Source organism: Felis catus, chromosome E3, assembly GCF_018350175.1.
Source record: "Felis catus isolate Fca126 chromosome E3, F.catus_Fca126_mat1.0, whole genome shotgun sequence".
Taxonomy (NCBI): Eukaryota; Metazoa; Chordata; class Mammalia; order Carnivora; family Felidae; genus Felis; species Felis catus.
This window is the reverse complement of record NC_058383.1, coordinates 28902629-28913875: the sequence shown is the minus strand read 5'-3', so window position 1 is coordinate 28913875 and position 11247 is coordinate 28902629. Positions and strand designations below refer to the sequence as shown.

General features: G+C 45.4%; 1 protein-coding gene across 1 annotated transcript; it reads left to right on the top strand.

The window, feature by feature from the left end:
• Nucleotides 1-4199: 4199 nt before the first annotated feature.
• Nucleotides 4200-9954, top strand: LOC102901380 (proline-rich protein 36). Its single transcript, XM_011290579.4, has 2 exons — nt 4200-5936; nt 9364-9954. The coding sequence occupies exon 1, from the start codon at nt 4331-4333 to the stop codon at nt 5885-5887; it is 1557 nt and encodes a 518-aa protein (XP_011288881.3). The 5' UTR covers nt 4200-4330; the 3' UTR covers nt 5888-5936; nt 9364-9954.
• The last annotated feature ends 1293 nt before the right edge of the window (nt 9955-11247 follow it).

Genomic DNA, 11247 nt, shown 5'->3' with positions numbered 1-11247 from the left:
GACAGGCTGACAGCCAGGAGCCTGCTTGGAATTCTACTCTTCCTCTCTCTCTGCCCCTCCCCCCCTCCAATAAATAAACATTAAAAAAAATATTATTTGCGGGGTGCCTGGGTGGCTCAGTTGGTTGAGCATCCCACTTCAGCTTAAGTAATGATCTCACGGTTTGTGGGTTCAAGCCCTGTGTCAGGCTCTGTGCTGTCAGCTCGAGCCTGAAGCCTGCTTTGGATTTTTCGTCTCCCTCTCTGTCCCTCCCCCACTCATTCTCTCTCTCTCTCTCTCTCTCTCTCTCAAAAATGAATACACATTTAAAAAATTAAAAAAATATATTTGTTTCCATTAGAGCTAGGAATATAAAATTCTAATTCTAATTTTGGTATATTACATTTAAACTTAAAATAATGTTTTTTCACTTTTCAGTTTTTCTTTTCTTTCTTTCTTTTTTTTTTTTTTTAAAGGTTTGTTTAGTTTTGAGAGAGAGCACAAGCAGGGAAGGGGCAGAGAGAGAGGGGGACAGAGGATCCAAAGCATCAGCAGAGAGCCCAACGAGGGGCTGAAACTCAGGAACTGTGAGATCATGACCTGAGCTGAATTGGTTGTTCAACCAATTGAGCCACCCAGGTGCCCCGAGTTCTCAGTTAAAAAAAAAAATTTTTTAATATTTATTATTTATTTATTTAAAATTTTTTAGAATGTTTATTTATTATTGAGAGACAGGGAGAGAGAGACAGAGCATGAGCAGGGGAGAGGCAGAGAGAGGAGGAGACCCAGAATCCGAAGCAGGCTCCAGGCTCTGATCTGTCAGCACAGAGCCCGACACGGGGCTCGAACTCACAAACCGCGAAACCATGACCAGCCAAAGTCGGACACTCGGCTGACTGAGCCACCCAGTCGCCCCTATTATTTATTTTTTAGAGGGTGACAGAGTGAGAGCAGGGGAAGGGCAGTGAGAGAGGGGGAGACACAGAATCTGAAGCAGGCACCAGGCTCCAAGTTGTCAGCACAAAGCCTGACGTGGGGCTCGAACTAACGAACTGGACCATGAAATCATGACCCGAGCAGAGCTGTAGTTGGGCGGAGCTGTAGTTGGGCGCTTAACCAACTGAGCCACCCAGGCGCCCCTTCAGTTTTTCAATATGTTTCGACTGTTTTAACACTGTAGGGAAAATAAACTACAAAAAAAAAAAAAAAAAAAGTAACAGAAGTGTAAATGTACCAGCACACATTTTCTTTCACCTCTGCGATCAATACGACTTGGCTGGGCACTGGCTGCATGCACCTACTTTCTTGGAAGGAAGGTCTCGATATTTTGTATATTCATTTCCTGACTGAATGTGTTCCCCTTCTTTAAATTTGTAGCAGAATTTCTCTCCCCAGAAACAGTCCTGAGTCTGTAAAGAATACTTTAGCATGCTAAGATTGGGAAGCATCAGATCTCTCCATAAATGGGTACTTTGTACAATAAAAACTTGTGAAAATGTCAGACGAGAAAGGAAAGAGTCCAGAATAGGCAAGGTTCAGTGGTTGCTAATTGGGAAATATGACTCCAGAGAAGGCTCGGCAGAGCTGTCATGGAGCAAGAAGAAAATTATTTCCTCGGTATTTATAGGGCACCAAGTTGGTTCTGAAGTCACAGGGGCACCTCCTTCAGGAGGCATATCCTAATAATGATGTGGTTTGGAGTGTTGGGGTTCGGAGCTGTCGGCTGAGAAAGAATTCTTGAGACATCTTCGGCGCAAAAAGGTGGTTTTATTAAAGCACGGGCAGGACCCATGGTTAGAAAGAGCTGCACTAGGTTTGTGAGAAATAGCTGACTATATACCTTCAGCTTGGGAGGGGGTTAGGGATGACCTAAGTCTCTGAGGCATTCTAGAAGCAAGGCTTCCGGGACCTTGAGGGGCTAGCTGTTGTTAGGAAAAGGCCATTTATTCCCGTGTGGTTAAAAACTCAGTCATGAGACCCTTCAGATGTATATCAGGGGGCCATAAGCTTGGAGTTGGATTGCCAACAAGTATCTTGGGATGTAGAGATAAAAGCAGTTTCCAAAGGAATTTTTTCGATGTCAAAGCAGACTTACAGGATCCTGGGGTTGGGATAATGTTAAGCTAAGATTGCCTTTTGCCCTTAGCAAAGCGTCATCATCCAGGCAGCTGGGCTCCTAGAGGGAGGTGACTCTGTTGGTCTCAAGGACTTGTCAGTGGGCTATAGGCGGCAAGGGAATTTAATTTTTCATTTGTCTTTGTTTCCCCCATCGACACCACAAAGGTAACCCAAAGGTTTTGTGCTTCCTTACATGCATATAAACGTATTAGTAATTACTCAGTAATAAATTGTGTTTTCTCTCTCTTTTATATTGGTATGGACATCTTTTGTTGGCAGAGTTATTTTATTTTCCTCCAAAAATGAAGGAGTTTCTCTTATGCCACCATCCTATAAACAGCAGTATTTCTCAAACAGAATTTTTAAAAAGTTTATTTATTTATTTTTGAGGGAGGGTGGGTGAGGAGGGGGAGAGAGAGCGAGCGCGCGCGAGAGAATCCCAAGCAGGCTCCACGCTGTCAGCACAGAGCTAGACTCAGGTGCCATCTCCTGAACCATGAGATCATGACCTGAGCCAAAATCAAGGGTCGGACGCTTAGCCTACTGAGCCAACCAGGAACCCTTCAAAAGAAATTTTCTAATCTAGTATCCCTAATGTCAAAAGAAAGCAAGCCCTGGGGTAGTAACAAACTGGAGAAATTTTTACAGGAAATATTAACTTTTATTTTCTTATATATTTTTAACTGTTTCAATAATATCAAAATAAACACAAGGAAATTATGGAGAACAGAATATCCTTATGCATTTAATAGGAGGAACAGATTTATGCTGTATCTCCAGGATAGGGGCTTTCTTTCTTTTTCAAGATTTTAGAGATCTCTACACCTAAGGTGGGGCCCAAACTCACAAGTCTCAGATTATAGTCACGTGTTTTACCAACCAAGCCAGCCAGGTGCCCCTACTTTCTCATTTTAGATTCTATTCCATAAAACATGTTTATTTTTTGTAATATTACTGTTTTAAAATACTTGACATCAAGGAAAATTAACATTGTAGGAAGAGACTATATTTTGTCTTGGGACATCAGGTATCCCTTAGCGTACTTCAGGGGTACTCAAGTTCAGAAGTAATGTTACTGACTGATTCAAGAAATTCATGAAACATTGGTTCCTAAACTTGTAGAAGTATCTATAAAGAGAATTAAGGTGCTGCTTTGTAATCCATTTTAAAACACAAAGCGCAGACACTGGGTGTTTGGGGGGTATAGAGGAACTCTCTATACTCTCTTCACAACTTTTCTGCACATCTAATGTATTTTTAAATAAAAGATCATAAAAAAAAAAATTCCACCTTTAGCAACTTAGAGACCAGGGGCCGGTGCTTGGCTGTGACTTTTTATTAACAGAACCTGAATGACAGACACCAGGTCTTACGCTGGTTTTAATTTTCTCTCGCCCAATTCCCAAGGTTCCAATGAACTCATTTTTAATCTACTGTGGTTTTCGGACTCCCGTCGGTGTTCCTATTTTTGACAGTTTTCCTTACTCTGTTGGGAAGAGTGGGAAACGCTGATACTTAAGTATCCCCAGGGGCCAGGGCCAACAGGTGAACAAAAATGGTAACAAAAAAAGGAAAGACAATGGAGAGTGGAAAAACCCTCAGAGAATTCACTTCTAGGTGTGCGGTTAAATGGCAAGAACGTAACTACCAGCAAATAGATAAGATGGGAATTAAGCTCTAACAATAGATCCTAATCTAGCCGCTTCTTCACCAAAACAAAGGACACCATTAACTCCTCAGGAGGTGGCAGCACCTGGGACCACGCTGTACTCCCAGCTGCGGGCGAAGTTACTAGAAGAGGGTCCTTGACCTTTGCTCTCCTTCAAAGCTCGCCCGGGCCCTCAAAGGCAGGGCGTGGGGAGCGGAATGCAGCACTTCACCCGCCGAAAGCGGGACAGAGACCACCCGCGCCAGAGCGAAATTCCCCACGTTCGGGTCCTGATGCTGGGGAAACGGGAGAGACGCACTGGGCAGAAACACTGCGCATGCGGGGAGGTCGTGCGCGCGGGCGACGGGATGCACGGCGCATGCGCCCCTCGCTTGGGCGGTGCCCCCGCCCCCCCCTTTTTTTTTTTTCTCACGGCAGGTAATAGGCGGCTTCTTTTTCCCTCTCGCCCCGCCCACTCTACCCCCCCTCCCGTCAGGGGCGTTGCCATGGCGACCCAGAGGCCACAACCGGAGGGTGGCGGGCTGGTCTCCTCTGCGGACCTGGCGGCGGCGACAGTGGCAACTCATGGAGCTTTCAAGAAACTCCGCGGAGGAGACCCGGAAGCGGACGGGCCTCGGCCGTTGCAGGCATTTCTTCTGGCTGGGCGTCGCCTTCGACACGGTGGGCGCGACCGTGCTGTTCACCGGGGTCTTCGCGCGCCTGGTCTTCGCCGACCTGCTGCTCTACCTGGGTTCCATCATCATCTTCCTCAGCCTGCTGTGGTGGGTCTTCTGGTACACCGGCAACATCGAACTGACTGCGGAAGAGCCCTCGAAGAGGCCCTTCCACGTGCTCTCCTCCACCATGGTGGACGCGCTAAGCCAGACGGTCAGCCACCGCTTCTCTCTCACCATCTGCAACGTGTCCCGGAACTTGAGGGGCTTCCGGCGGCGCTGCAGCCGCAGGAGGTTCCTTCAGACCGTTGCTTCGCTGGATATGACCGTCACGGGCCAGCTCGAAAACCGGCTGGAGAAGGAGGACGAGGACAAAGACGCGACGCAAAGTGTCCAGGAGAGCGGCGACGCGCAAGACCTGCGCGGAGAGGACCTGGGCCCCAAACCTGAACCGGTCGGAAGCTCCGAGGGAGTTCGCTCCCCAGGCCCTGGGGCCGGGCTGCCAGGGTTCGTGAAGGGATCGTCATCCACGCATCTGGGGCCGCCTGAGTTCAATGTGTCTCCTCCCGACCGGCCTCGGGCCCCAGCCGTCCTCCCCTTCAGGAGCCAGCACGGAGTCCCCTGGGCCTCCGCCCGCCAGCCTCCAGCTGTGCGTTCTTTGAGGATCCAGCCTGCAGTCAGTCTTGCCACTGCGGGTCAGCCTGCCGCCTCCTTGGCTTCCGGCAGTCAGGCTGCGCCCATCCTGGCTTCTAAGAGTCTGCCCGCTGCCCCCTCGACCTCCATGAGTCAACCTGGACTCGTCCCTGCCTCTCAGAGCCAGTCCTTGGTGTCTCTGCCAACGCAGAGCCAACCCTTGGTGCCCGTGGCCACTCAGAGCCACCTCTTGGTGCCCGTGGCCTCTCAGGGTCATCCCCTGGTGCCAGCATCTGCACAGAGCAACCTCCAGGCCCTTTTGGCCTCTCAAAGCTACCGGCTGTTGTCTGCAGCCTCACAGAGCCACCTCCAAGTCCCCCTAGCCTCACAGAGCCAGACTGAGAATCTTTCTCTGGTCTCTGAAACTACATCTCCAGGTGCTCTGGCTCCCCAAGCCCAGGCCCTGAGCACCCCTGTGTCTGTGATCCAGCTTCTGTCATCCCAGTCTTTTCAGAACCAAACTGTGGACCTGCGGCTCTCCCTTGCTGTCTCGGACTTTCAGGCCCTGTGTCACACCCAGCAGGACCCCCAGAGCATCATGTCTTTAGTTCGAGAGATGACTCCCAGCCAGATGACTCCCAGCCAGTCTGCGTCTGCCCAGGAGTTTCAGAAGCCAGTTGCACAGGCTTCTGAGACTCCACTACCAGCGAGCCAGGAGCTGAGTCAGGAACCCCCTGCCACCGCATCTCCACCCCCTGGGTCCCAGGCCCAGCAGTCAGTGCCCCCTGAGAACACACCTGTCCCTGCCTCAGAGACGAGAAGTCACCCTCCCTAGTACAGAATCAGACCCCAGCCATCCGAGTGGCTGCTCAGGCCTTTGCCAAGTAAGTGCCTTTGGAAGTAGTATTCCTTGATTGTTTCCAGGTCTGTGTTCTGCTGGTTTCCTCAGTCCCTTCTGTTGGAAAAAAAAAAATGAGGCAAGTGGAGGTGAAGTGGTCTGTTCCTGCATGGATTAGATCTTTTGCACTTCGGGAGGTTTTTGAAATCTAGTGCTGTGCGTGGAACAGTGTTGTTAAAGCTTTACCTGCTCACCTCCAGAGTGAGATCGATTTCTCTTATTTAGGCTTACTAAGGACAGGGTGGTAAGTAAGACATTCCACCAGGAGCTGTGGGTGGGGTGGGGAAAGGGACTCGGCAATGTTTCTGAAACAGGATGATTGTAGGCAGTACAGGGGCACAGCATTAAATAGCAACAAGTCCTCCAGGGGGGAAGTTATTCCCCTTTAAATTCTTTTGTGGTCCTTTTGATTCTGTCCAGGAGAACATCCTTAGTTTGGGGTTCGTGATCTCCAGCACCTCTCTTATGCTTTGGTAGGCAACAACTGTACCCAGCTAGGATTTAATACCGTGTGTGTTAAAGTTATTTCAATGGGTAACTTCTATTTATGCCAAGTAATAACTGGTTTTTCTATTTACAATAGTGCCAGTTGCTTTTCACAGTATAAGTAAAGTAAGTAACTTTTCATAGTTAAGTAAACAAAACAAAACCAAAAAAACTCAAACACTTACATGAGCCAACTTAAAGGTAAAAAATTAATTGTATAGTGAAGGTTGAATGATCCTGAAGTTTGGAAAACATTTGGCTATTTGTACTAAATCCCATGAACTTTCCACTAGATCACAAGACCCTCTGTGCTTACCTGTTTGATGAACTCTATGCTTGAGGCTATTGAGGACCAATTCCACTTAACTTCTCAACCTTCTGTCAATTAGAAAGGTAGAAAAGGTCATGTGAAGGTCAAAATTGGTGACCCTGCTCAGTGGGTTAAGTGCTGTCATAATGGTATTCACTGCTGAGTATCAATTTCCTGATCTTTTTCTCTAATCCTCTTCCATAAATTACCTGCTCTGGAGCTGGGGAGAGTATAGAGCAGAGCAGTATTTTGAGGTTATGTTAATGCTCCCTGTTTAAATGCTATCAACATGTTATCCAAGAAGGTTATTTCATATTGGTTGGTTTCATGTGGGGGGGGGGGCGAGGGGTAACAAATGAATATTCTGTGGAAGTCAAACTCTTAATTTCTTTCTTCTTTAGGCTTGTTAAGAAGGATAATGTGTGGGGGCGCCTGGGTGGCCCATTCGGTTAAGCCTCTGACTCTTTTTCTTTAAAGCTTTTAAATTATTTTTATTTTTATGTTTTTATTTGAGAGAGAGAGAGAGATCGTGAGCAGGGGAGAGAGGCAGAGGGAGAGAGAAAAAGAGAATCCCAAGTAGTGGAGCCTGACACGGGGCTCCATCCCATGACTCTGGGATCATGACCTGGGGCTGAAATCAAGAGTTGGACACTAAACCGACTGAGCCACCCAGGGGCCCCAAGCCTTGGGGTCTTGACCTCAGCTCAGGTCTTGATCTCAGAGTCATGAGTTAAAGCCCCTCCTTGCTAGGCTCTGTGCTGGGGATGAGGCCTACTTAAAAAAAAGAAAAAAAGAAAAAAAGAAAGATAAGATGTGTTATAATTCTACCTGTGGTCTCTGTTGTAAGGTAATGGCAGTCGGCCAATAATTAGATAATAATTCTAAGGTCTTTAACAGTTCTAAGCTGAAAACAGGCCTCTTAGACATTAGCAACAGTTTCTAACCCAAGTGTAGGCTCCATGGGCATTCATCTTGGAAAACACTTTCAGATGTTTATTTACTTGCACATAACTTCTTTTAAAATCCTTTTTAAAAATACTTATTTTTGAGACAGAGAGAGAGCAGAGGAGGGGCAGAGAGGGGTACAGAGGATCCAAAGTGGGCTCTGTGCTGACAGCAGACAGCCTGATGCGGGGCTCAAACTCTCGAACTATAAGATCATGACCTGAGCCGAAACCGTGAGTCAGACACTTGACCAGTTGAGCCACCCAGGCACACCTCCCACCCCTTTTTTTGCTATAAAGATGACGTCAGGTAGAATGAACACCAAATGTTGTGACACGTTTCTCTATATTGACTGTAAGATACTTACCTAAAACAAGAGTTGACAAATTTTTTCTATAAAGACCCAGATAGTAAGTATTTTAGGCTCTGTGGGCCAAAAGACAAAATCAAGGATATTATGTGATTGCTTATATACCGAGAGAGAAAAGAAAACGGCCCCCAGTGTGTGTGGGTAGGTTGCATAGTTCCTCTGACTCCCGTTGAGTCATCTGGAGGCTTTCATCTAAGAGCATTGATCTTTCAGGGAACCTGGCCATCTCTTGTTCCGCTGGCCTGAGAGGAGGTGATTTCCAGAGTCTTTGACTCCCAGATTGAGATTCCACTGTTTGGTGCCTGGCATTTGCCCCTAGTGGAGTCTAGAATGTGTAGATGGTGATGTTCAGGCCCTGAGCAGACACTGGCCAGACAGGCAGGCATCGGGAGCTCTGAGGGGAGCAGGGGTGGAAACTGATGCCCACGTTGGCCTTTGAACTCACAGTGATAGTCCCCAGCAACAGAAAGATGCAGAGTTGAGGAGGGGCGCTCCTGATATCTGGTGGGTAGAGACCAGAGGTGCTGCAAAACACAGTGCCCTGGCTGGCCCGTTCCAACACAGAATTATTCCACGCAAACCATTATTACTGTGAGATTGAGGAACCCTGATCTAGAATAATAAAAAAAATTGCTCTGTAGTTCACGAGGTACTTAAAGAAAAATATTTTATCCTCAGAGGACTTATTAGCTCTTAATTAGTCATGGTATCTTTTAGACCATGAAGATCTTATTCACCTTTGTTTTATTTATCTCTTCTTTTTAAATTATTTTTAAATTTTTAAATTTTTATTTTTTTAACTAGTCTCCACACCCAACATGGGGCTTGTTCTCGGGGCCCTAAGATGAAGAGTCACACACTCTACCAACTGAGCCAGCCAGGAGCCCCTGTTATATTTATCATCATATTCCCATTTTGAATTAAGATGCACTTGGGGCATTTGTCAATAACAACAGCTAACATTTATTGGGTGTTATAATACACTACACACTGTACTAAGTAATGTACAGGGATTGTCTTGTTTGTCCTAACAATCAGAGGTGGGCTCCATTGGAGCTGGAATTGAGGTATAATTGATGTGTGATTTGTTATAAGGCGTAGATTATAAGCTTTCCTTTCAAGTTAAAGTTATTAAAGAGCGTTCTTCGTAAGCCCGCCAATTGTAACTTGAGCTGTAATACCCCACATCAACCTATGGGTGGCTCTTTTGAAAGCTGTGTTCCCAGAGAGAACTCTGTAATTTTTTTGTTTCACTCTGTTTATAAATATCATCTCAAATACAAATTGCTTTTTTCTTTCCAGAATCACCAGTGTTTCTACAGACTTAAGTGCCAACTTTATAAAAGCACAAGTACTTACCTCTTAACCTCGTTTCAGAAACCTCCATGTGGAGTGCTGATCTCTCTCAGGCCAGTGGGCCTACTAGACGGCCTTTGCCAAGTGTACGTGTGTCAGTGTTGGGGAGGATTTTCCAGCTTCAGATCATAAAGTTATTGCCAGAATCTTAAGCCATAATAAACTATGCTATTCTAAATGATCTTTGTTTTTTAAAAAAGTTGTTTTTTAAAATAGACTTCTTGTGAGAGAATTTCAAGTAGAAAATAATGCCTCACAAACTCTGGGTAAAGACGGAAGTAAGTGTAGTCCCCACAGAAACGGACAGTGGAAAATGTAACTCTGAATTTAAGATTACTTTGTGACCTCATTAACTAATAGAAAAGTCAACACAATCAATGCATTGTAACATGCTACAATTTATATTTATGTGTTCATTTCATTTAGTGAACATGAATTTCCCATTTTCCCAAGGATTTTTATTTTTCCCAAGGCTTTTAAAATCTGATTGGGTTGTACATTTTATTGGTAATCAAATAAAATTCATTTGAGAGTGTCTTCTTACATTCTTTCTTTGTATCAGTAGGTTATTTATGCAAGAATGCTCTAAAATCGGGATAGTTTTCTTTAAAGATTTCCATTATAGGCAAAAGCATGTTTTCAGGTGGTACGATACTTTTGATCAAAACTCCCAAAAACTTTAGCTGTTTTATATTTCTTCCCCCTTTCTGTCCCATGCTTTGGTATTTCTGTATTATATTTCTGTATTATAATTTCTATATTATATTTAAATTTTCTATTTTATATTTCTATATTATAATTTAAAATAACTAACTCAGGCTGAAAGACTACGCATGGCAGATATTTGGAAAAAAAGAATAACGGAAGTGAAGTAATCCAGCTAAGTAAAGTAAGCCAGTCACAGCCAGACAAATACTGTACGATTCCACTTCTATGACATTTCTCATATGACAGAATCAGATTCATAGAGACAGAAAGAATGGTGGTTGCTGGGGGGAGGGGAGAAGGGGAAGTTGTTTACTGGCATCAAGTTTCAGGTGAAAAGAATTCTGGACGTAGTTGCACAACATTGTGAATGTAGCTAACACTGCTGGGCACTATGCTTAGAAATGGTTAGGGGCGCCTGGGGGGGCCAGTCTGTTAAGCAGCCGACTCTTGACTTTGGCTCAGGTCATGATCTCACAGTTCCAGCTCCTTGTCCGGCTCTTCGCTGACAGCGCACAGCCTGCTTGGGCTTCTCTCTCTCTCCCTCTCTCTGCCTCTCCCATGCTCAAGCACACACGGGCTTTCTCTCAAAATAAATAAACTACCTCTCATCTGTAGCAAGTATTCCTTGGAAGCCATTTGGTACACTATGACCTCACCTCTCTCGATTGAGTTAGAGAAGGGCACTCGACTCAAACTTGGCCAATGAGAAATTACTTTCTGTTGCCTCTTAAGGCAACAGATCCGTGTATCATTAGTATCAAATTCTTTTCTGCTTAAGCCCTCTTGAGATAGTTTCTGTTACTTTCAGGCCAAGAAACTTTAACCAACAGAACTATTCTAGGGATGATTGTAAAATTCATCTCTAGGGGAAGGTCGCTCTTCTGAAAAACAGTTTAATGGGTCTTCTGGGTGTATGAAAGTAAAGCAAAAATTCATCCTGGAATGAAGAAGCTCAGAACAATTATGAACAAGTACAAGGCTCAGTGATGTATAAGAACAACCACATTGTGGGCAAGGCTGTCTTTACATGCTGTGTGTTAATACTTGTTTGCCTTTCTGTTACTCATTTGGAGGTCCCTCCCTCCCTCCCTCCCTCCCTTCCTTCCAGAAGTAATCTCTATG